The sequence below is a fragment of the Panicum virgatum genome, chromosome 6N (genome assembly GCF_016808335.1).
Source record: "Panicum virgatum strain AP13 chromosome 6N, P.virgatum_v5, whole genome shotgun sequence".
Classification (NCBI taxonomy): domain Eukaryota; kingdom Viridiplantae; phylum Streptophyta; class Magnoliopsida; order Poales; family Poaceae; genus Panicum; species Panicum virgatum.
The window spans coordinates 2,785,273-2,809,176 of record NC_053150.1 but is presented as its reverse complement, the minus strand read 5'-3'; the positions used below and the strand labels follow the sequence as shown (position 1 = coordinate 2,809,176).

The 23,904-nt window shown below is 50.7% G+C and overlaps 3 protein-coding genes and 2 pseudogenes across 3 annotated transcripts; all 5 read left to right on the top strand.

The window, feature by feature from the left end:
* Positions 1–203: 203 nt before the first annotated feature.
* On the top strand, positions 204–5,958 carry LOC120677563. The gene is made up of 2 exons (XM_039958717.1): positions 204–528; positions 5,563–5,958. Exons 1-2 carry the CDS (start codon positions 204–206, stop codon positions 5,934–5,936), a joined length of 699 nt encoding a protein of 232 aa, XP_039814651.1. The 3' UTR covers positions 5,937–5,958.
* Positions 5,959–6,948: 990 nt separating this feature from the next.
* On the top strand, positions 6,949–7,653 carry LOC120679747. The gene has a single exon (XM_039961401.1). It carries the CDS (start codon positions 6,949–6,951, stop codon positions 7,651–7,653), a length of 705 nt encoding a protein of 234 aa, XP_039817335.1.
* A 4,471-nt stretch (positions 7,654–12,124) lies between these two features.
* Positions 12,125–13,112, top strand: LOC120677561 (annotated as a pseudogene).
* A 759-nt stretch (positions 13,113–13,871) lies between these two features.
* On the top strand, positions 13,872–15,670 carry LOC120677562 (annotated as a pseudogene).
* Positions 15,671–16,731: 1,061 nt separating this feature from the next.
* Positions 16,732–18,455, top strand: LOC120677560. The gene is made up of 3 exons (XM_039958715.1): positions 16,732–17,189; positions 17,254–17,356; positions 17,600–18,455. The coding sequence occupies exons 2-3, from the start codon at positions 17,311–17,313 to the stop codon at positions 18,307–18,309; spliced, it is 756 nt and encodes a 251-aa protein (XP_039814649.1). The 5' UTR covers positions 16,732–17,189; positions 17,254–17,310; the 3' UTR covers positions 18,310–18,455.
* The last annotated feature ends 5,449 nt before the right edge of the window (positions 18,456–23,904 follow it).

The following is a 23,904-nucleotide window of genomic DNA, read 5'->3' as shown; positions in this document are numbered from 1 at the left end:
TTCTGTTGCAGCTCACAACCTGATTACACATGACTACATGAGAATGATTCTTGTTGTCTGCTGGTTCAGCTCTTCAATTGCTTCACCATCTATCGTTATATAAAGAGGAAACCATGGCCAGAAAGACACCATTGCAGCAAAGCAGTAGCGGCTTGCCTTCTCTTGTTCCAGCGAAAAGACGCTTCACGGCTTCTATTGCAACCATGGCCTACCATCTGAGGTCCGTGAGTGCGCCTTCTAGCCCTCGCTCCAACGAAACCAGTGTTGAGGATCAGCTACAGCGCCTGAAGGCAACCATTGCGTTGCCTTCTGCAACTGTCCAAACCATGAGCGACAGTCTGATTAAACTGGGGAGCATCTACAGCTGCATCGACAAGCTCACTTGCTTGTCCAGCAGGCAGAGGAAGGTGGCAGAGGAGCTTGAGCACTCTCTCATCCTGCTCGATCTCTGCAATGCTATGCAGGAGAGCTTTGTGGAGCTCAAGGCTAGTGTTCAGGAGATGGAGTTGGCTCTCAAAAGAGGAGACAGTGTGGTTGTCAGGAACACACCGGAGAGACGACGCAGATTACGTCGCCGGCGAGCTCACGGCCAAACACAAACTCACGCGAACACAGAGGACACGATCTCGTTGGTGCTGTCAAAACTTGGCAGCTTTTCCATGGTCTATTGCTATGCTTATATAACAGATTACAAGGAAAGTAATTTGGCCCTCTCAATCCGGCCGAGCACAATCAGTGCAATCACACACTAACTTTCTAAAATAAGCCATTAGCTAAACTAGGAGAGCACTAATCTAGCACCCAAGGATTACTATCAACAATCTCCTCCTAAGCCTTGTGGTGTGAACTGCATACATCAATCAGGCCAATCTTAGAACGAAGTTCATGGAACTTGGTTTTGCCCAGCGGCTTCGTCAGAATGTCGCCCAGCTGTTCTTCGCTCCTGATGAACTCTACCTCGATCAGACCTTCTTCAACAGACTCCCGGACCAGGTGGTACTTCACTTGAATGTGCTTACTCTGGCCGTGGAGTACTGGATTTTTCATCAAAGCAATGGCGGACTTGTTGTCCACCCTCAGCATTGGTGCTCTTGGTGCTGATCCCTGCACCTCAGCTAGCACTCTGGCTAGCCACAATGCCTGACAAGCAGCATTGGCAGCTGCTATGTATTCTGCCTCACAGCTTGACTGTGCCACCACCTTTTGTTTCATGGACTGCCAGGTGATTGGGCTGCTGCTGAGGAAGAAAATCACCCCTGTTGTGCTCTTCCTTGAATCAACATCCCCAGCATAATCGTTGTCACTGAAGCCCGTCAGATGAGCCTCCTTCTCCTTCTTCCTGCCAAACCAGAGTCCCCAGTTCTTGGTTCCCTCCAAGTAGCGCAGGATATGCTTCACTGCCTTGAGATGATCCTCGTGTGGCTCTTCCAGGAAGTGGCTCACATACCCAACAGCAAAAGAAAGATCTGGGCGAGTGTTCACCAAATACCTCAAGCTCCCAACGATGCTTCTGTATGCTGTTGCATCCACTGGCGGTTCTGAACTGAACTTGCTCAGTTTCAGCCGTGTCTCCATTGGCACCTGACAGGGGTTACACCCTGCCATGCCACTTCTCTCCAGGATCTTGGCAGCATAAGCACCTTGGCTGAGCGAGATGCCACTCGCGCCCTGCTTCACTTCAATGCCGAGATAGTAGTGAAGCAGACCAAGGTCACTCATCTTGAATGCAGCCGCCATCTCCTCCTTGAACCGCTTGATGTCGTCGCAGCTGGCTCCAGTGATCACCAGGTCGTCGACGTACACCCCGACCACCAGCTGTGCCCCCTGGTTCAGCCTGATGTAGATGGCATGCTCCGAGGGACTCCTCCTGAACCCCAGCGACTGCAGTGTGTCGTCCAGCTTCGCGTTCCAGGCACGCGGCGCTCGGTGTAGCCCGTACAAAGCCTTCCGCAGCCTGAACACCTTGTGTTCCTTGCCGGTGATGATGAAACCAGCAGGCTGCTCCACGTACACCTCCTCCTGCAGGTCGCCGTTCAGGAATGCCGACTTGACGTCCATGTGGTGCACCTCCCACCCCTCGTGCGCAGCAAGGGCGATGAGCAGGTGCACCGAATCCAGCCGAACCACCGGGGCGAACACCTCATCGTAGTCGATGCCATGCCACTGCGCGTATCTCTTCACCACGAGACGCGCCTTGTGCTTGCACACCGCCCCATGTTCATCCCTATTGACCTTGAAGACCCATTTCAGCCCAATCGCCCGCCTCCCAGGCGGGAGATCAGCAAGGCTCCAGGTCTGATTGTCCTCAATCGACTCCATCTCCTCCATCATCGCCTTCCTCCAGCTTGGGCAGCGCTCTGCCTCAGCAAATGAGGCTGGCTCATCGGAGCTCACTGCGTGCAGCTCCTCCATCAGCAGTGCTCGTGGCGCGAACCCGAGCGGTGATGTCGGCCCGAGGATGTTTTCGATCTTCCGAAACCGGAGCGGAGCCTCCTCATCATGGTCAGCATCCAGATTGTCGTCGCCGTCGGCGGGTGGCGAGGCAAACTCCACTGCTTGCGCCCCGCCGGAACCTCCTGCCGCCTCTCCTGCAGTGGCGTGCAGCAATGGTGGCGGTGTCGTGTCGCTGTCCGCAGGACCATCCCAGGCAGCCTCGGCAGCACCCTCAGCAGCCGTCGGAGGTCCCTGGCCCACGATGGAGTACTCCACCGTGAACACATTGTCATCGCCGTCCGCCACGCTAGAGCTGCTGCTGGCTGCCCAGTCCCACTGGGCTTGCTCGTCGAAGACAACATCCCGTGTCACATGGACACTCTTGGTGATGGGATCGTAGGCGCGGTACGCCTTCGTCCCATGCTCGTAGCCGATGAAGATCATCTTGCGGCCACGATCCTCCAGCTTCGACAGGTGAGGTCGAGTGTTGCGGACGTAGACGATGCAGCTGAACGTCTTGAGGTGGTGCACAGCCGGCTTCTTCCCGTGCCACGCCTCGAACGGCGTCATGCCGTCCACACTCTTCGTCGGGCACCTGTTCAGCACATACACCGCCGTGCTTACCGCCTCGCCCCAGAACCAGCCAGGCATCCCCTTCGCTTTGAGCATGCTCCTGGCTGTGGCCACCACAGTCCCATTCCGGCGTTCGACCACGCCGTTCTGTTGCGGACTGTAGGACGCGGTGTGCTGCCGGTGAACGCCGTCCGCCATGCAGTACTCCGCAAACTCGATCGAGGTGAATTCACCCCCTCGATCAGTTCGGAGTACCTTCAGCTTGACTCCAGACTCGCCTTCTGCCCGCGCCTGGATCTCCTTGATGGCAGCCGCAGCACAATCCTTCGAAGGAATCGCGGCTACCCACATGTATCTGCTCAGGTCATCCACCAGCAGCAAGAAGTACCTGTTTCCCCTTGGCGTCGCCGGCGTGATGGGACCGCAAAGGTCCCCGTGCACCAATTCCAGGCGCTCCCGCGCACGGTACTCTGCTTGCGCCGGGAAGGATGTGTGCCTCTGCTTGCCCGCCTGGCAAGCCTCGCAGACCCTCTCCACCTGTCCGAGCTCCGGCAGCCCTCGAACCAGCTCCTCCCGAGCCAGCTTCCAGAGTGCCACCATGTTGACGTGGCCGAAGCGCTCGTGCCAGCGCCACACCACCTCGTCATCACGCCCGCGCATCGCCAGGCACACCGGCTATGCCATCTTGAGGTGGAGCAAGTACAGCCGGTTTGCCGCCCGCGGCGCCCTTGCCAGCAGTTGGCCGCCGGGCTCTCGGACCCTCATGACCCCGGAGCCTATCTCAATCTTGTACCCGACCTCTTCGAGCTGCCCGGTGCTCACGATGTTTGTCGTCAGCTGGGGAATGAAGTAGACCCCGTCGAACGAGCGAAGCTCACCGTTCTTGCAGACGAACGTGACCGTCCCGCGGCCTTCAATGCACGCCGCCGAGTCGTCGCCGAAACGCACGACGCCCAGCACCGCCGTGTCCAACTTGGTGAAGGCGGCCCTGGACCCGGACATGTGGTTGGTTGCCCCAGTGTCCAGGACCCACGTTTCCGCCTCGCGCTCCGACTCCTCTCCGAGCTGGGCGAAAACCTTCTGCTCCCGGATCTCGATCTGAGATTCGGATCCCGCCTCCGCCACTCCATGACTGCCACAACCATGTGCCTGCCCCGGCCTCTGTAGTGGCAGGGCAGCACGCGGCAGCGGAATCGCCGTCAGGGAGGTGGTCGACGGGGATCCAATCGGCGGTGCCGAAGTGGATTGCAGCGGCGATGAATGGAGGACGGTCGGGGAGGCCCTGACGAGGAGGAGCGACGCCTCCTCATCCTCCTGGACGGCGTGGGCCTGCTCCTTCTTGGGCCGCGAGGGGCAGTCACGGGCCCAGTGCCCTAACTTGCCACACCTCCTGCATTCATCACCAGTGGGCTTACCCGATGACGACCCACCCGATGACCGGCCTCCACGCCCACTGCTGCGCCCGCGTCGTCCTCCTCCGCGACGCCCTGAGCCGCCGCTTGCGCCGCCGCCGGAGTGGTTCTCCATCTCCCTCTTCTTCCGCCGGGCGTCCCACTCCTCCTCCGTGAGGTAGAGGCGCCCGTCGTGTTGCAGCGACCTCGGAGCCTCCTCGAAGGCGTCCTCGGCCGCCTTCAGCCGCCCCACCAGATCGGAGACGGTGAGGGTCGTCACGTTGAGGAGCGTGGTGATCGAGATCACGATCTGCTTGAAGCGCGGTGGAACTCTCCGCATGATCTTATCCAAGATCTTTACCTCCTCGACTGGATCGCCGAGCGTGGCGAGGGTCGACGCCATGCTGTTGATGCGCAGCGCGTAGTCCTCAATGGACTCACCTTCGCCGAACATCGCCATGTCGAACTTCCGCCAGAGTTGTGCCGCGGACGCCTTCTTGACACGTTCGTTGCCGACCCGCATCTCGGCGATGGTCTTCCAGGCCTCCTTTGCCGACTCCTTGCCGATGATGGCGGGCACCATCTCCGGCGGCACCGTACTGCAGAGAGCTTCGAGCGCCATCATCTCGTCATGCTCGTCGGCACCCCTCTTTTCGACGATGTTCCAGAGCGATCTCGCCTTCAACTTCACCTTCATCAGCAGTGCCCAGTCGGAGTAATTGGTCTTGGTGAGGACGGGGTAGCTACTCCCGCCGCTCACCTCACGAATCACCCGCTGGATCACAACGCCATCGCCGGCGGAGCTGTCGGCGAGCTTGTCACTCGGCTTCTTCTCGTCACCCATCAGTCCCCGGTCCGGAAACCGGCTCTGATGCCAATTGTCAGGAACACGCCGGAGAGACGACGCAGATTACGTCGCCGGCGAGCTCACGGCCAAACACAAACTCACGCGAACACAGAGGACACGATCTCGTTGGTGCTGTCAAAACTTGGCAGCTTTTCCATGGTCTATTGCTATGCTTATATAACAGATTACAAGGAAAGTAATTTGGCCCTCTCAATCCGGCCGAGCACAATCAGTGCAATCACACACTAACTTTCTAAAATAAGCCATTAGCTAAACTAGGAGAGCACTAATCTAGCACCCAAGGATTACTATCAACAGTGGTTGTTCAGGCCAGGATTCAGTCTTACTCCCGCGCAGCCAAGAAGGCACAGAAGCAGTTCAAGAAGATCAACTGCAAGGCTGCTTCTTACATCGAAGGAGCCAGGGTGGTGAAACTGTTGTCTGAATCAAGAGAGATCACTCTCGTGATCCTCGAATCAACACTGCAACTCCTGTCGAAGCAAGTTGCAATGCCAAGTTCTGGCAAGTGGTCTCTTGTATCCAAGGCGTTCCAGGAGAAGAGGGTTGTGTGTGAGGAGGAGCAATTGCAGATGTTGGAGTTGGACATTGTTGATCTTGAGAGCAGAGTTGAGACTTTGTTCAGGAGGTTGATCCAGTGCAGAGTCTCTCTTCTGAACGCTCTGAGCCTGTAGATCCATCATAAACCAACCCTAACCCTGTGATTAGCATCCGACTTTTAGAGGATTTGCTGATCACCCAAACAATTTTGACTGTATAGATATATGAGACAAAGTGTACAGAAAATTACTTGATTGAGAAGCAAAGTTTTTGGTCTATTTCTTATTGTACATTTCACCATTCTTCTTTCTCTTGTGAAGAAAATACACATCATTAGTACAGAAAATGAGTTGGTAATAATATTCCTGTTCACATGAGATGTGCCTCAACAGCAGGCAGAAGATCCCTATACGGCACTATAGGTTGGATCTTGCTCACCATAGCTAAAACATGCAACTTCCAAGAAACCAGTACCTTAACTATTATTACAAGTGTGTTGAATCCTGTGCAACGGAGCAATTGTTCTTTGAGAGTTGTATTTCTCAGGAAATTATAATCTTAGAAAACAATCTCCATTAAAGAAGTGTTAGAGCAGGGCACGTATGCACCAGGCTCAATTTTCTTAATGATTCCTGTTGCTGATTAGTGGAACCTGACAACGTGATGATCCTGATTAGAATAACGTAATCGCCAGGACAACAGCAAATTTGGTAGCATGAGGATTCTTTCGAGATTGCCAAAGGTGCCACATGATGATTCAGCAGTCATGAAGTGAAGTCAACTGCTGCCTCCACCAGCAAGTAGCAACCAGCATCGGCACAGCTCATCATATCCCATTGCATAGCTGACTCATTGGTGTCCATTTCTGGATCCAGCATTAAACTAGACACTCGTGCACACCAATTTGCCGCTTACCAGAACAACAACAAAAGAAAAGGCATCAGCTTGTCGTGCAGATAGGTGGTTTTGTTGCAGCAGCACAGCACCCTTTATCAATGAGATTCTTGCTGTCGATACTGTCAACGATGCCATTTCTTCACCTTGTTTGGTTATATAAAGAAGAGGCAAGCCATAGCCTAGTTTCCTGTCTGCCCTCTTCTCTTACATTTCTAGAGAACTGAAGAGCGCCAAATTTCTAGTACTACTATGGATTACCACCTCCGAACAGTTTGCGCTCCTTCTAGCCCATGCTCCAACGAAATTGATGTCGATGAGCAGCTACAGAGTGTGAAGACAACAGTTTTATCATCATCTATTACCACTGGAACCATTTGTGATGGTTTCAAAAAGCTTGGAGAAGTCTACAACTGCATTGGTGAGCTCGCATGCTTACACAGCCGCCATGTTACACAGCAGAGGAAAGCAGTGGAGCAAGAGCTGGAGCGCTCGCTTGATCTCTGCAATGCCATGCAAGAGAGCTTTGGGGAGCTCAAGGCAAGCATCATTGACATGCAGATGGCTCTCAAGAGAGAAGATGATGCAGCTGTCCAAGTCATAATCCAGTGCTACATCCGATTGGCGAAGAAAGCGCAGAAACAGTTCAAGAGGTGCAAGAAGACCATTGCAGTTGATCAGGAAAACGGCAGGGTAACCAAGCTGTTGTCTGAAGCCAGAGATATTGCTATCTACATGCTGGAAACATCATTACATCTCTTGACGAAGCAAATTGCAGTGTCGAGTTACAGCAAGTGGTCTCTTGTCTCCAAGACATTCCAGAAGAGAAGAATTGTGAGTCAGGAGCAATTGCAGGAGTTGGAGTTGGACATTGTTGATCTTGAGAGCGGAGTTGAGGCTTTGTTCAGGACATTGATCAAGGGCAGAGTTTTTCTTCTAAACACTCTTAGCTTGTAGACAGATCATACAACAAGTCTGACTCCCTGCGATTGGCATCCGCGTTTTATAGGACCTGCTGATCATTGAACCAATTTTGATGTATATATGAGAGAAAGTGTACAGAAAAGTACTCAATTAAAAAAACGAGTTTTGATCTATTTCATGACATTAGTCTTTGTGCTCGCTTTGTTATTTTTTCCATAACTTTACATGGATAGCAGTTAAACAGTTAAAAATCATCTGAAATCAGGGGGTTCATTAGGAGTATGATCAGGTAATTTCCTCGGAAAAAGTCTATATAACCCCCTCAAGTTGATGTCTGGAACACTTAACCCCCTGAACTCAAAAACCGGGTATTTTACCCCCCAAACTTTGCAAAACCGGACAAATCACCCCTGGGGTGGTTTTGTGGGCGGTTTTGCCACCGTGGCGCACATGTCGACGCCACATCATAGAACACGTGGCATGGTCCCACCTGTCATGTCTCTCCCACTCTCTGCTCTCTCCCAGGCGGCAGATCCCCCGCGCGCACCCGGCGGCGGCGCTCCCGCTCCCCCGAGCGCATCCGGCAGCGGCGCTCCCGCGGAGGCGTGCGGCTCTACGCTAGCTCCACTTGGAGGCGTAGCGGAGGAGGAAGCGGGCCTGGGCGAGGCGGTGGTGAGTGAGGGTGAGAGGCGCACGACGCGATCGAGTGCGGCGGCGTAGTCGAAGCACGGGAGGGGAGGGAGGACCAGGCGGGTGGCGATGCGGGAGACGAGGTCGGCGAGGGTGGGCGCGGAGCAGAAGGCGGCCTCGACGAGGGAGAGCGGGATGCGGTGGGAGTGCTCGACGAGCAGGGAGCAGGCGGCGGCGAGGGTGGGGAGGAAGGCGGAGCCAGGGGTGGCGAGCTCGCCATCGGTGGCGTACTTGGCCATGCGGAGCGCCTCCTCGGCGTGGGTGGTCGAGAGGCCGGCCGAGTCGTTGAAGGTGGCCTGGTGGATGAACTCCGCGGCGCCGCCATCGTGGACTAGCTCCACGGCGACCTCCTCCACGCCGCTGGCCACGTGAGAGCTCCACGGCGGCGGGGAGCCGAGGACCCCGTGCGCGAGCCATCGTGGCCTCCTCCTCCGCGCTGCCGGCAATGGCGGCAACGACCTCCACCACGCCGCCATGCCCTCCTCCTCTGCGCTGCTAGCCCGTGCGGCCCCCTCCACCGCCATGCCAGTCACACGGGAGCAGGGCGAGCCGCTCCACCCCGGCCTGGCGTGCAGGAGCCACTCCGCCACCGCTGCGGCTGGGCAAGCGCGCGTAGGAGCCGCTCTGCAACCGCCGCCGCCGCCGCCGCCGCCGCCGGGCGCGCGCGGGCGAGCGCTCGCGGGAGCCGCTCCGCCTCCGCCGTGGCCGGGCGCGGGGGAGCAGGGCGAGCCGCTCCGCCGCCACCGCGGCCGGGCGAGCGCACGCGGGCAGTGGGCGCGCAGGTGGCGCCGGGGAGCGGGCGCCCAGGCAAGCGGCGCCGACGGCGAGCGAGTGGGCGGGCGGCGGTGGGCAGGACCGCAGGAGTTGGGGCAGGGTGTGAGAGAGGAGAGAGAGTGGAGAGAGTAAACACACACGTGGCATTGACAAGTGGGCCCTAGAAGCGCCACGTCAGCAAAACCGCCCACAAAACCACCCCAGGGGGTGATTTGTCCGGTTTTGCAAAGTTTGGGGGGTAAAATACACGGTTTTTGAGTTCAGGGGGTTAAGTGTTCCGGACATCAAACCTGAGGGGGTTATGTAGACTTTTTCCTAATTTCCTCAGTAGATGTTAATCATTATTAGCATCGTGAAAGTAGTTAGGACTTGTTATGGCTGTTGTTGGGATTGGGATCGTGAGGGAGCGGCGGTGGCGTGCCACAGTACCGCGGGAACTGTTCACAAGAGGAGGGCTGCGAGGGCGAGAGAGCGGCGGCTAGGGTTGGGGGGCGCTGGGAACGCCGGCCGCAGGGCTTCGCCCACGGCCGGCAAGAGAGAAGGGATTTCCTTCTAATCTCTTGCTTGATTAGATTGATACATCTCCTCTCCTTATATAGAGAGGTTTACTTGACCCCTAAGCAATCGACTAATTAACTCTAATGGGCTAAGGCCCAATAGGCCCTTGACTCCTCTAACACTACACCCCACCTGGACATGCATCTCGTCCTCGAGCTGCAACCTAACAATGACGCTAACGATGACTCCACTAGACGCAAACCGAAAACCTAAGAACAAGCCTTTTACATCTCGGCTTATTTTAAATAAACTGCGACTCTTTATTTTTGACTCCTGAAGATAAGGCGGACACCCTCCGCGTGCTGGATCTGCACGTATGTCACCGCCTGGATCCCACGGAGACCATCGGAACGAGAGGGGTGCGCGGGTACGACCACCTGGAATTAATCGGGATTGCGACCAGCGGAGACATCCTCGTGGCGGCCGGTAGCGAAAAGCGGTGGCGCTAGGCAGTGCATCCCCGCCTGCGGCAAAGAGGAAACCGCCTCCCCTATCGCCGCTGCCGCAGAGTTGGAGTTCACCGATCGCGGAAACAACACCTTGCTCACGCATGAAGACAGCAGAACATCGGCGTGATTGCTGGTGGCCGTCTGACGGGGCGAGGATGCGCTCCCCTTTGCCAAGGTCGACCGCCATCAAGGCTGCCTCGTGCATCTTCCGGCGCATCTCCTGTAGCCGTCTCCGCGCCAGGAGACGGCGTGCTGCAGCCTGCAGCCGCACTGCCGCCTGGATGAATGAAGCCGCTTGGTCCTGTTGCTCCTTGCGCATCACGCGGACGAGCCGTCGCGCCAAGAACTTGCGCGTTGCCGCTTGTAGGTGCACGACCGCCTCTTTCTTTCGCTCAAGTTGTATCATCTCCTGGAGAGCGGCTTGTATCTGGACTATTGTAACCCTTATGTCGGCGCACAGATCCTTGGTGAATGATGGAACAATCGCTGCAGGAGACGCTCTTGCCTTTGGGAGTCGCACATCTGCAGCGGAACCTGGCACGGGGCTGGGGCGGTGAACGACGGGAAGGCGGCCGTGGCCATGGTGGCGGCGGCCGTGGCCATGGTGGCGGCGGCCGTGAAGGAAGGGCTCCTCAGCGAAGTAGATCCATACCCCGGCATCCCGTAGGAGAAGGGCGCGCTGGATGACGACGAAGACGTTGGGGATGCTGTGGACAGCGTGGCGGCGGCCGTCGATGAAGAACTCGCCAGGGTTGTAGATCCGTACCCTGGCATCCCATAGGGCATGGACGCCGCAGGGGTCGACGTCGGCGGCGGTTGAAGGCGCGACTCCATAGAAGTGATGCGCGCCTCCATGCGCGTCTCCATGTCGCCCATGCTGCTCAACAGCTTGGTCATCAGGGCGGCCAGACCCTCCACGGTTGGCGGCGGCAGTGGTGGCTCAGACTTGTCGTCGCCTGGCATAGCTGATACCAGATTGTTAGGAATTGGATCCCTAACAAGGCATGGGCGCAGGTTGTAGGCGTGGGAAGGAGGAGGACAGAGGATGATGCGCGCCCGACGGCTCCTGGGCGCCGTGGTCGCGCAAGGGGGAGGAGGCAGGTGGGATTGAGAGGATTGTGGAGGTAGAAGTGACGGCTGCTGTCGCGCTACAGTACCGCGGGTACTGTTCACGAGATGGAGGACTGCGAGGGCAAGAGAGCGGCGGCTAGGGTTGGGGGCGCTGGGAACGCCGGCCGCGGGGCTTCGCCCACGGCCGGCAAAAGAGAAGAGATTTCCTTCTAATCTTTTGCTTGATTAGATTGATACATCTCCTCTTCTTATATAAAGAGGTTTACTTGACCCCTAAGCAAACGACTAATTAACCCTAATGGGCTAAGGCCCAATAGGCCCTTGACTCCTCTAACGGTACTACTTCATGTTTGTATGTGCAAATCATAGATGGGATGTGGCTCAACAACATGCGGAAGATCCATACAAAGTGAATCATGCTTTCAATAATTGATAGCCTGCCAGCTCCACTGCTTCAGGCAGGTCGAATAACATACAGGACACGTATGACACTAACCAACTAGAGTAAGCTTACATGCTGATTCTTGCTGCCAATACTTGGAACATGGTGATGCGATTTGGTTAGACCCAGTGCATAATAAATTTGGACAACATGTGGATCATCCTGAAATTGTAAGATTCAAATTCTAATTGTTGTAAATACAACAGGCAGACTAAGCAAGCCAGTGATGCATTTCCAGTTTTCCATATGAAGAATCATGGATTATGAAGTCAATGTTCCTTGCTAGCATAACATGCATCGACCAGAATAGCCTCCATGAAAAGCTTATTGATGATCTCATGATCCAAATTTAACATTAAACAATGCACCCATGCAGATGCTTTTACCCATGCTAATCGAGACAAGACATGATGGCCATAACAAAAAAAATAGCCTCGCCTTGTCATGAAGATATGATGCTTTGTTGTAGTAGCACGGAACCTCATTATCAATGAGATTCTTGCTGTCTGCAAGGTCAGAGATGCCACTTCTTTGGCTTGTTCCATTATATATAGAGGCAAACCAGAGCCGAGAAGACACCATCACATCAGTTTCTCTTCTTCTCTCTTCTCGTCCATTCGTACAGGAAAACAAAGCACTTCATCTTCCACTACAGCCATGACTTACCACCTCAGATCTGCTAGCTTGCCTTCCAGTCCTCGCTCCAACGAAATTGATGTCGATGAGAAGCTCCAAAGCGTGAAGACAACAGTCTCCTCATCATCTGTGACCACTGAAACTATGTGTGATGGTTTCAGAATTATTGGAGAAGTCTACAACTGCATTGCTGAGCTCGCGTGCTTACCCAGCAGCCAAGTTACAAGACAGAGGGGAGCAGTAGAGCAAGAGCTGGAGCTCTCACTTGTCTTGCTCGATCTTTGCAACTCCATGCAAGAGAGCTTTGGAGAGCTCAAGACAACCATCATGAACATGCAGATGGCTCTCAAGAGAGGAGAAGATGCAGCAGTCCAAGTCATGATCCATTCCTACATCAGATTGGCCAAGAAAGCGCAGAAACAATTCAAGAAGATGAGCAAGAAGTCCATTGCAGCTGGTCACGAAAACTGCAGGATCATCAATCTATTGTCTGAAGCCAGAGAGATTGCCATCTCCATGCTAGAAATGTCATCATGTCTCTTGATGAAGCAAATTGTGCCAAGTTCTAGCAAGTGGTCTCTTGTTTCCAAGACATTCCAGAAGAGGAGATTAGTGTGCGAGGAGGAGCAATTGCAGGAGTTGGAGCTGGACATTGTTGATCTTGAGAGCGGAGTTGAGGCTTTGTTCAGGACATTGATCCAGAGCAGAGTTTCTCTTCTGAATACTCTTAGCTTCTAGATAGATCATGCAACCAAGTCTGCCGCCCCTGCGATTAGCATCCGCCTTTTAGAGGATCTGCTGATCATGAAACAAACTTTTGATGTATATATGACACAAAGTGTACAGTAAAATTACTCAATTTCTGAAGCAAAGGTTCTGGTCCATTTCCTGATGTCATATTCAATTTCTTGTTTTTGCAAAAAATTCATCACACTTCGGAGAACACTTTGCCATGTTTCCTCCAGCGAAGCAAGTTTAGGAAATGAAACGAAAATACGCAGCATCGGTATACTACCAATTGCAGCAATCTCCCAAACAGATATCGGCTGTACCATTTCACAGGACGCAAGCAGTAAGCAAAAGCTGCAGAATGCGTCCAAACCCTAGCAATTCGAACCGTGTAATCTTTACCTCCAGTCCTGAAGGAGCTTCACGGCGTGGATCCCGTTCCAGACGGCCGGTTGTGTAGAGCGCGGTGGGGCCGGGGCCTCCCGTCCAGCGTCCACCCCAAGGCGTGCGGCCCCCGCCGGAACAAGGACACAATGGTGCATGATTTGGCGGAGGAAAGCACACGGAAGGTCACGAGGAGGGGAATATGCGGCCGGAATATACCTTTCCAAGACCGAAGGCAGCCCTCCGGCAAGTCCATGCCACCGGCGGCGGACGGGACTGGGGGCAACGGAGGGAGAAAAAACGTGGAAGATAGCAGGGGCAAAAGGGGAAGAAGACTCGTTTGAAAATTTTCGGACCCAAAATGAGGGGGTTTATGTAAAATTTTTACCTGAATATTTACATTAAACCCCTAAATCGGACCCAAAATGAGGGGGCCAGTTGTAAAATGAGGGGGCAAAAAGGTTTATGTAGCCGAGAACCAATCACATTCTCACGGCCGCGACGCTCCCCCTCCGGTCGCCGGCGGCGCGAGCGGCGCAGGCGGAGGCTTCCGCTGCCCCTTTTCTGGATGGAGAGGCATTTAGCGGCAAGGTCACCACATCCGGCGGGACAACCCCATGGCCACCAAGCAGGGAGGGCACCGGCGGGAAGACACCTTCGGGTTCGCCGCAGAACTCGTCGGGTGGTTGCCGACGTTATCGGTCGCCGCAACCGAGCATTACGCAAAGGCGACGATCTGGTCAGTCCCGCCTCCACCTTCCACCGAATTCTCTCTTTTTCTTCTTTTTTCCCCGTTTGTTTCCCTCCAAAAAAATAGATTTTATCCATTGTGAGCGTGCGCACCTTACACGCTCGAGCAAATTCTTTGCTGCTGCTAATCGCGACATGACAGGTCGATTTGACAATCTAATCATTCAGAGCTGCAGAATTGTAGGAACACGTGGATGAATGAGGACACGAGTACACAGCGAAGAGATGAACAACTGGGACATGTACGCCTACCATCGTCGATCCACCAGATCGGCATCCGGTGATGGAACGCGGCTTGCTTGGGAACCAGGAGCTGGAGACGCGCGAAGTCAACTAGCTGTTCGTCCATCCACCGGCAACTTGCAGGTTTGATTAATCCATCTCACGATCTGGATCAAATGCTAATCCCGACGCCCCTTCACCCGTGCAGGCGAGATTGCTAGCCATAATGCAGACATGACAACCTCGTAATCGAGCTCAAAGAGCGATGTGATTCTTCGGAGGCTTCAGTTGCAGCTGATTGCACATGAGAATGATTCTTGTTGTCTTCTGGTTCAGCTGACCAATTGCCTCCCCTCTTTCATCACTATATAAAGAAGGAAGCCAAAGCCCGGAAGACAGCATTGCAGCAGCTTGCCTTCTCTTCAATTTCCAGCAAAGAGAGGCTTCACAGCTTCTTCCATTACCAAGCATGGCCTGCCACCAGAGATCTGTGAGCGTGCCCTCAAGCCCTCGCTCCAACGAAGCCGGCATCGAGGAACAGCTTCAGGGCCTCAGGTCGATCGTCTGCTCACCGTCAGCAACCATCGAAACCATGGTTGATGGTCTGAGCAAGATCGGGAGCATCTACAGCGCATCAACGGGCTCACATGCTTGCCCAGCAGCCAGCGTGGGCAGAGGAAGGCAGTGGAGGAGGAGCTCGACCTCTCTCTCGTTCTGCTTGACCTCTGCAACGCCATGCAAGAGAGCTTTGCAGACCTCAAGGCCAGTGTCCAGGAGATGCAGTTGGCTCTTAAAAGGGGAGACAATGCCTCTGTTCAAGCCAAGGTTCAGTCTTACACCCGCTTAGCCAAGAAGGCACAGAAGCAATGCAAGAAGATCAGCAACAAGGCTGCTTCTGACATTGAAGGATGCAGGGTGATCAAGCTGCTTGCTGAAGCAAGAGAGATTGCCATGGCAACTCTTGAATCGACAGTGAACATCCTGTCCAAGCAACTTGTGATGCCGAGTTCTAGCAAGTGGTCACTTGTTTCCAAGGCATTACAAAAGAAGAGAGTTGTGCGCGAGGAGCAATTGCAGGAGTTGGAGTTGGACATTGTTGATCTTGAGGGTGGAGTAGGGACCTTGTTCAGGACATTGATCCAGAGTAGAGTTTCTCTTCTGAACACTCTTAGCTTGTAGAGAGATCATACAACAACTCTAACCCCCTGCGATAGCATCCGCCTTTTAGAGGATTAGCTGATCACCCAAGCAAATTTTTTATGTACATAGATATGAGATGAAGTGTACAGAAAATTATTCAATTGAGAGGCAAAGTTTTGGTCCATTTCCAGTTGTTGTCTGTTCATATTCTCTTGTGACTAATTTTATGATGTTCATTCTTGCTTGTGATACCTGTCCTCTTTACATCGTATAAAGGGAACCAATTATTAAGTAAAATTTGGATGGCTTGGCTCACCACTGTTATAGGAATACAGGTTGTTAATTGTTAACTAATGAGTTGGTTGACTCCAAAAAAAAAATCTTGCGAGTTGTTCATGTTGTTCTGGTTCACATGAGGATGTGCCTCAACAGCAAGCACAAGATCCTGATACAGTGGATCTTGCTTTCCACAGCTAAAACATGCCAGCTCCAAATTACGAGAGTTGACGTTGTAGTTACCGATACTCTTTTTTTTCTCAGTACTTTATACTGTCTGCTTTAGTTTATTTGTCAACATGGCTAATCTGTCAGTATAACCAGACCTACCAAAATAAATTGATGGATATTTCATTTTGTACTCCCTCCGTTCTTTTTTATATGACACTGCTGACTTTTTTCTTCAACTTTGACCAACATTATTTAATTAATCAGTTAGTTAAATGAAGTGAAATGAGTAACTTTACGTCTATTATCAAGAGTCTCTTGAATCTAACTTGAAGATTTGGCTATTTGCATAAATATTTGTAGAAAAGATGAATAGTCAAACGAAGAAAAAAAGTCAATGATGTCATATATTTAAGAATGGAGGGAGTATTTATCTTGTTATTATGGTTCTTTCAGACAAAACTTTAACTTGACTGATGCATTGTAAATTAGCATAGGCAAGTATTTAGCAACCAGATACCTACAAGGCACCAATACATAACGTATGCAATAGACTGAACTCCATTGGTGATCATTTTTTCCCGGCAACTGAAGCATGACAAATTGACAACTTGATAGAGTTCATCCAACAGGTAAGCGAGAAGTACCCACATTCATTGGCACTGCAAATTGCAAAATATTTCAGGTTCATAAAGAAGCATACAACTCATTTTCCAGTATACTTCAGGTTAGCAGAACCGATTTTCACAAGAAAGCAAACAAATCCTAAGGATACAAAGGGGGAAGCCAGGCGCAAAATAAGGACTAACTTGGAAAATATAAGATACAAAGGGGGCAATCTGCAAAACGTGTGCTGCCCCGTCGCCGGCGGCATCAAGAGGCGCGAGGGCATCAGCGGCCGGCGGCCCGACGCGGCGCACCCAAGGTCAACTCCGCCGCTGCGGCCTTTCGGGCTTCCTGCGGGAGCCGCCGCTCTCAGTCGCCGCAACAGAGGACTCCGGCGACAATCTGGTCAGCGCCGCCTCCCTCCCCATTCCATCACCAACTCCTCCCTCTTACCCCTTTCCAAGAAATCACCCGCAGCAAGCGTGCGCATCTTGCACGCTCGAGCGAGCTCGTTGCTGCTGCTAACCGCGACATGACAGCGCGATTGCAAGTTGAATCATTCAGGAGCTGCAGAATTGCATGAACATCAGGATGCTTTGCTGCAGCGAGCACCCAACGCAGCTGGATGCGAGCCGAGTCAACTAGCTGTTCATCCCTCCACCGGCAGCTTGCAGGTTTGATTAATCCATCTCACAGTCTGGATCAGATGCTAACCCCGACGCCCCTTCGCCCGTGCAGGCGAGATTGCTAGCCATGGTGCAGACATGACAGCCTCGTAATCGAGCTCATTCAGCGATGCGATTCTTGGGTGGTGGTGGCTTTGGTTGCAGCGTACCAGCAGGTGATCACACGAGGGTGATTCCTGCTGTCTGCTGGTTCAGCTGACCAATTGCCTCCAGCTCCATCTCTTTCACTTGATTACACATGAGAATGATTCTTCTTGTCTGCTAGTTCAGCTGTACAATTGCCTCCACCTCTCTCAGTATATAAAGAAGGAAGCCCAAGACACGATTGCAGCAGCTTCCCTTTGATCTTGTCTTCTCTCCCTCTTTCAGAAGCTTCACACAGCTTTCATCCATTCCAGGAATGGCCTACCACCTGAGATCCGCGAGCGTGCCTTCGAGCCCTCGCTCCAACGAGACCAATGTTGAGGAGCAGCTGCAGAACCTGAAGGCAGCTGTCTCTTCGCCTTCAGCAACCATCGAAACCATGGTTGGTGGTCTGAGCAAGCTCGGGAGCATCTACAACCGCATCGATGAGCTGCTCACATGCTTGCCCAGCAGCCAGAGGAAGGCGGTGGAGGAGGAGCTCGAGGGCTCCCTCATCCTGCTCGACCTCTGCAACGCCGTGCAAGGGAGCTTTGTGGAGCTCAAGACCATCGCCCAAGAGATGCAGTTGGCTCTGAAAAGAGGAGACGATGCGGGTCTTCAGACCAGGGTTCAGTGTTACGCATGCTCAGCAAAGAAGGCGCAGAAGCTGTTCAAGAAGGTCAACAAGAAGACTGCTTCTGACATGGAAGGATGCAGGGTGATCAAGCTGATCGCTGAAGCGAGAGAGATTGCCGTGTCAGTCCTCGAATTGACATTGAATCTCCTCTCGAAGCAAATCACGATGCCCAGTTCTAGCAAGTGGTCACTCGTCTCCAAGTCTTTCAAAAAGAAGAGAGTTGTATGCGAGGAGGAACAATTGCAAGGGTTGGAGCAGGACATTGTTGATCTTGAGAGCGGAGTTGGGGCTTTGTTCAGGACATTGATCCAGAGCAAAGTTTCTCTTCTGAACACTCTTAGCTTGTAGACAGATCATACAACAATTCTGACCCCCTGAGATTAGCATCCGCCTTTTATTGGATCCGCTGATCTAGAACCAAATTTTTGATGTACATATATATGAGAGGAAGTGTATAGAAAATTGCATGATTGAGAAGCAAAGTTTTTGATCCATTTCCTGTTGTCTTGCTTTTGTGAAGAATTTTATGTAGTTTCTGTTTGCCTAATTTTTTACGTCATATAAAGGGAATCCAAACAGTTAATAAATTTTAGATGGTGTTTCTCACCATCATTACAGTTACAGAAAATAATTAGTATTAGAAAATGAGTCATTTGTGATATTCTTATTCACATGAGATGTGCCTTAACAGCAAGCACAAGATCCTTATACAGTGGATCATGTTCTCCATCACTCTGTTCGCTGGGCTGGAACTGGGGCTGGTGGCTGGAGTGGTGTGAGAGAAAAATATTGTTGGCTGGCTGGTGGCTGTAAGCTGGTGCTGGAGCGGTGTGAGAGGAAAACACTGTTGGGCTGGAGGGTGCTGGAGCTGCCGAACAGAGTGATCTAAAACATGCCAGCATCAGGTAGACTTCATAGTTACGCGAATCCAATTGGGCACGCGCGTGTTAGCAAGCGTCGCAGCGCTCGGTTTTCCACCCGTGTCCGAGTTGCCTCCACTGCTTCCACGTGTAGCGAAAATGGCCTCTCATGCCATATTTCAATATAATATTTTGGCGATTGATGACACACACAACACTTGGACTAATATATGTGTTAAGATGATTATTATCAGGCTTATAGGTCTAAGGGATGAAAAGATACAAAACCCCGAAGAAATCAGGTCGAAAGGACCAAGACAGAGGTAATTTGCACTCACCGGTTAAACCGGCGTGAGGCAAATTACACTCACCGGTGTAATGGGCTCAGAGCAGACTCAGTTAGCAGAGTGCACCGGTTGAACCGACGCTGAAGAAAGTTGAATACGTCGATGCAATGGATCCAGAAGCTAAGGCAAGGTCTATACACCGGATGAACCGACGATTGGATCTTGGTGAACGTCGATGCAGTTGTCCAGAGAGTTGGTTTTTCAGAGTTCACAGGACAACTACACTCACTGGTTAAACCGACATAGTATCGGTTGATTGCCCGTACACGTAACGGCTAGTTTTTGAGGTGGGCAGTTTAGTATCACCGGTTGAACCGACGATGGCTATTGGAGGAGCGTCGGATTAACCGGCGTTATGGGCTTTTCAGGCAGCTTTTCTCCAACGGCTATATTTGCTTGTGCTGCCTATATATACCCCCATGACCGGTTTTCACATATGGTTGGAAGCCTCAAGAGCTGAAGAAAGTGCTGCCCAAGCAAAGATCCATCACCAACCATTCTAGAAGTGCTTAGTGTCATATCTAGCTTGTGAGAAGCTTTGAGAGAGTGCTTTGTGCACTTGTATAGGCTTAGTTCTTGAGAGAGCTAGCTTAAGAGAAGTCTTGCCGAGGCAAGCAAAGCATTCCCGTCGACGACCCTCCGACTTGGTGTGGAGCGGTGCTGACACTTTGTACGGGGGAAGAGGAGACCCCCTCCTTGGTGGAGAAGCTCCGTAGTGGATTTCGGCCGGGTGACCGAGAGAGACGGTGGCGGTGCACGAGACTCGGTGTCTTATGAGCACTTGCCTTTGCTTGCCGGTGCGCCTTGGTGGCCCAGTGCAAGACGGTGATCGGAAGAGCCTCGGTGTCCCGTGGACGTAGGTGTTTGAGCCGAACCACGTTACATGACCGTGTCTACTCGAGAGTTTGCATCCCTCTTGCACTAACCTCTTTACTTACCGCATTACGTTTCTGCACTTACTCTATCTTGCGTGCCTTTACTTTCTTAGTTAGTTTGATTAGGATTGGCTATAGGTTGCAAGTCTTTTGGGGTAAGTAGAGAGTAGCATAGATAAACCTTAGTCATAACTAGCATGTGTATGACATGTTAGGTTTATCTTATGCAAGTAGATTAAGCCCTAGGTTAGAAAACGAATTAGCGACCCTATTCACCCCCTCCCCCTCTAGGGTCGGACACCCCGGTGATCCTTACATCACGTGCGTGGGTCCTACCATGTATCAACTGATTTTTTCTCTCCTTCCTGCTTGACCGGAAATCCAAAACGACAGTCACATGGTACAACGCTTCGTGGTGCGCAACGGCATAGCCGGTGACACACCTATCCGATCCACGTCCGGTCACAGCCAGGCAAGTATCGATTTGCTTTCTCTTTTTCTTTTCGATTTTTTCCCATGTGTTCCGTAATGGCAGCAGTTATTATTCAAATTTTTTTTCAGGTTTTAACTTTTTTACTTTCTACTATGTATTTCTCTAGAAAAATTCTCTTGACAAAGACTTTAGAAAAAATCTACTAAAAATTATGTCAAGCATTTGTGCTTAGAATTTGTATGATGAACTTGTACATAAAAAGTTATCCGATAAGTTTTCCTAATAACATCTTTATAGAAGTTGTGTTGAAAAGTTATCTCGACTTGTACATAAAAAGTTATCCGATAAGTTTTCCTAATTACATCTTTATAGAAGTTGTGTTGAAAAGTTATCTCGACAAATTATATTTTCACAAGATGTATGATGAACTTATGCATCAAAATTGTGTGAAAAGTTATCTAAAAAAAGTATACTGAGAGTTGTACTCAAAAGTTGTATGATGAATTTCGTACGTAAAAAATTGAAGAACTTGTGTCAAAGAATTTTTGTAAGAGGAATCTCCCTGATAAAGACAACATTCTACAAGTTATGCTAAAAATTATGCTCCATAAGTATTTGAAAAAAATCTATGCATTAAAATTGTATAGATCGTAAAAGTTATGCTAAAAATTTATATGTATCGTGAAAGTTATACTAAGAAATTATTCCTCAAGTTGCTAGAAAAAAAGTTATACGTAAAAGTTATGTCTATTATAAAAAGTTATGATGATAGTTTATTCTCCACTGAAGACGTGCAAAAGTTATACTAAAAACTTATATTTACAAATTATAAATTTCCAAAAGTAGAAAAATGCGGGATGAGAAAACTTTCCAAACTTTTTCATTTTTGAAAAAGTTGTAACTTATATACACAACTTATACTTCTCTTTCTGATAATTTCTTTATTCGATAATTTTGTGCCACCACTTTCATGGTATGAACAACTTATAGGTTATAATTTTTATCTTTTATGAATGTTGTTTGGAGAATTTTATGTATAACTTGTCCACAATGTACACACATACAAAAATGATATAACACAAAAAATATTGAATGAAAAATGAAATGAAAAAAGGAAGGAAAAAAGCCCGTGGGCACCGCAATTTTGGTTTTAATTTCACACCCGCACCCAAATATTACTGATCCCTGTATCCCAACGATCCCGAATGAGTTCAGTAAAGAAAATAAACTATTATGTGTGCGGAAAGAGAATGATTCGATTTTGCGTGTAGAAGTAGGGAGCAATAATTTACTGATTACGAAACTAGGTGCTCGGTGGGCTCGTGGACCGCGGTAGCATTTAGGTGCTTGTCGGCTGCGAAGCCAAAAAAGGAAAGAGAATAGCACGGAAATCAAAAATGGAAAGTTAAGCCCTGTCGGAAATCGTTTGTTGCTTTGGCTGCTGGCGCGCGCTAACTAGCAAAGCCCTCATAGTTACTAATTAGTGTTGAAGCCCTAGGAAAAAAATATGGATGTATCTGTTAATGTTGTAAAATCTCAGGAAATTATTCTATGTACTTCAGTTTTTTGTGAAAACAGTTCATCTCGGTCCTTATAACCTGAGCAGCCACAATAAAATGGTGGATCTTTCCCCTCATTTTTCTTATTTACGTGGATCTTTCAGACAAAATTAATATCTGAATTATGCATAGTAAATGTGTGGAGGCAAGTGTTTACCAACCAGATAACTTACACGGCACTGATAATAGGAACCACAAAATTATGCAACACGTACGTGGATCACCTTGAGATTGCCAAAGATGCTACACGCTGCAATTAAACAAAAAACTTGAACATGCCAGCGATGCTGCACGAGGATTCTTCAGAACCAGGCTTTAGTCTAGCAGGCATGACTGCATGAGCAATGAAGTCAACTGCTGCGTCCTCCACCAGCATTCAGCAACTGGCATCAGGGCCAGCTCTTAACCTCCTATTGCATAGCTTGCCTCACCGATGTCATGATCTGGATGTAACTTTAAACTAGGCACTCGTGCACACCAATTTGCCTCTTACCTAAACGAACAAGCAAACAAAAAGCATCAGCTTGTCGAGCAGATAGGTGGTTTTGTTGCAGTATCACAGCACCTCCCATAAATGAGATTCTTGTTGTCGATACCATGAATGATGCCATCTCTCCATCTTGTTTGGTTATATAAAGAGGCTAACTATAGCCCGTTCAACACCATTGAAGCAGTTCTGCATCTGCTCTCTTCTCTTCTACATTTCTAGAGAACAAAAGAGCACTAACCAAGATGGCTTACCACATTAGATCTGCTAGCGTACCTTCCAGCCCTCACTCCAATGAAACCGATGTTCATGAGCAGCTCCAGAGCATGAAGCAACAATTTCCTCATCATCTGTCACCACTGGAACCATGTTCAATGGTTTCAGAAAGCTTGGAGACATCTACAACTAAATCGGAGAGCTTACGTGCTTACCAAGCAGCAAAATTACATGGCAGATGAAAGCCATGTAGCAAGAGCTCGAACACTCACTTGTCTTGCTCGATCTCTGCAACAACATGCAAAGAGAGCTTTGGAGAGCTCAAGGAAAATATCCTGGAGATGCAGCAGGTTCTCAAGAGAGGAGATGATGCTGATAGCGAGATAATCATGTTGTATTGATTGCTTAACCTCCCTGAGTAATCAGGGGTACAATATATAGATGAGATCAAGGCAACAACCACCCTGACTTATAGCAACAGAATCAGGGGGTGCTGATCTCATCTATCCATACCAAACGTGACAAGCAAGGAGTCCTAGCCGGACTCAACCTGGCGCTAAACACCAAGGAAAGGAAAATACCCCTAAGCAAGGATATATTTCTATCACACCCCCCCAGTCGGAACGTCGAAGCTGCAGATGTTCAGACTGGACCGAAACTCAGTGAACACCGATGTCGGGAGATCTTTGGTGAAGATATCAGCAAACTGGGACGTCGTTGGAACGTGAAGCACGCGAACGTCACCAACAGCAACCCATTCTCGCACAAAGTGGAGATCAATCTCGACATGCTTTGTGCGCTGATGTTGAACCGGATTGGTGGAGAGGTAGACTGCAATGACATTGTCACAATAGACCAAAGTCGACTTGGTCAGTGGGCGATGAAGCTCCTGAAGCAACTGACGAAGCCAAGCAGTCTCTGCAACTCCATTAGCGATAGCCCTATACTCTGCCTTAGCACTGGAACGAGATACAGTCGTCTGACGCTTAGACGACCAGGAGATCAGGTTACCACCCAAGAAGACAGCATATCCAGATGTGGATTTGCGTGTATCCGGACACCCGGCCCAGTCAGCATCCGTATAGACTACCAGCTCAGAGGGCGAGGACGGACGAAGAAGAAGGCTGTGATGAGACGTGCCCCTAAGATACCTCAATATCCGCTTG

Bases quoted from the DNA above. Each gene is read 5' to 3' on its own strand.
- LOC120677560 (XM_039958715.1), top strand. From the start codon at position 17,311: ATGCGATTCTTGGGTGGTGGTGGCTTTGGTTGCAGCGTACCAGCAG. The intron at 17,357-17,599 runs GTGATCACACGA...CATCCATTCCAG, and splicing joins TGGTTGCAGCGTACCAGCAG to GAATGGCCTACCACCTGAGA.
- LOC120679747 (XM_039961401.1), top strand. From the start codon at position 6,949: ATGGATTACCACCTCCGAACAGTTTGCGCTCCTTCTAGCCCATGCTCC.
- LOC120677563 (XM_039958717.1), top strand. From the start codon at position 204: ATGGCCTACCATCTGAGGTCCGTGAGTGCGCCTTCTAGCCCTCGCTCC. The intron at 529-5,562 runs GTGTGGTTGTCA...TACTATCAACAG, and splicing joins GGCTCTCAAAAGAGGAGACA to TGGTTGTTCAGGCCAGGATT.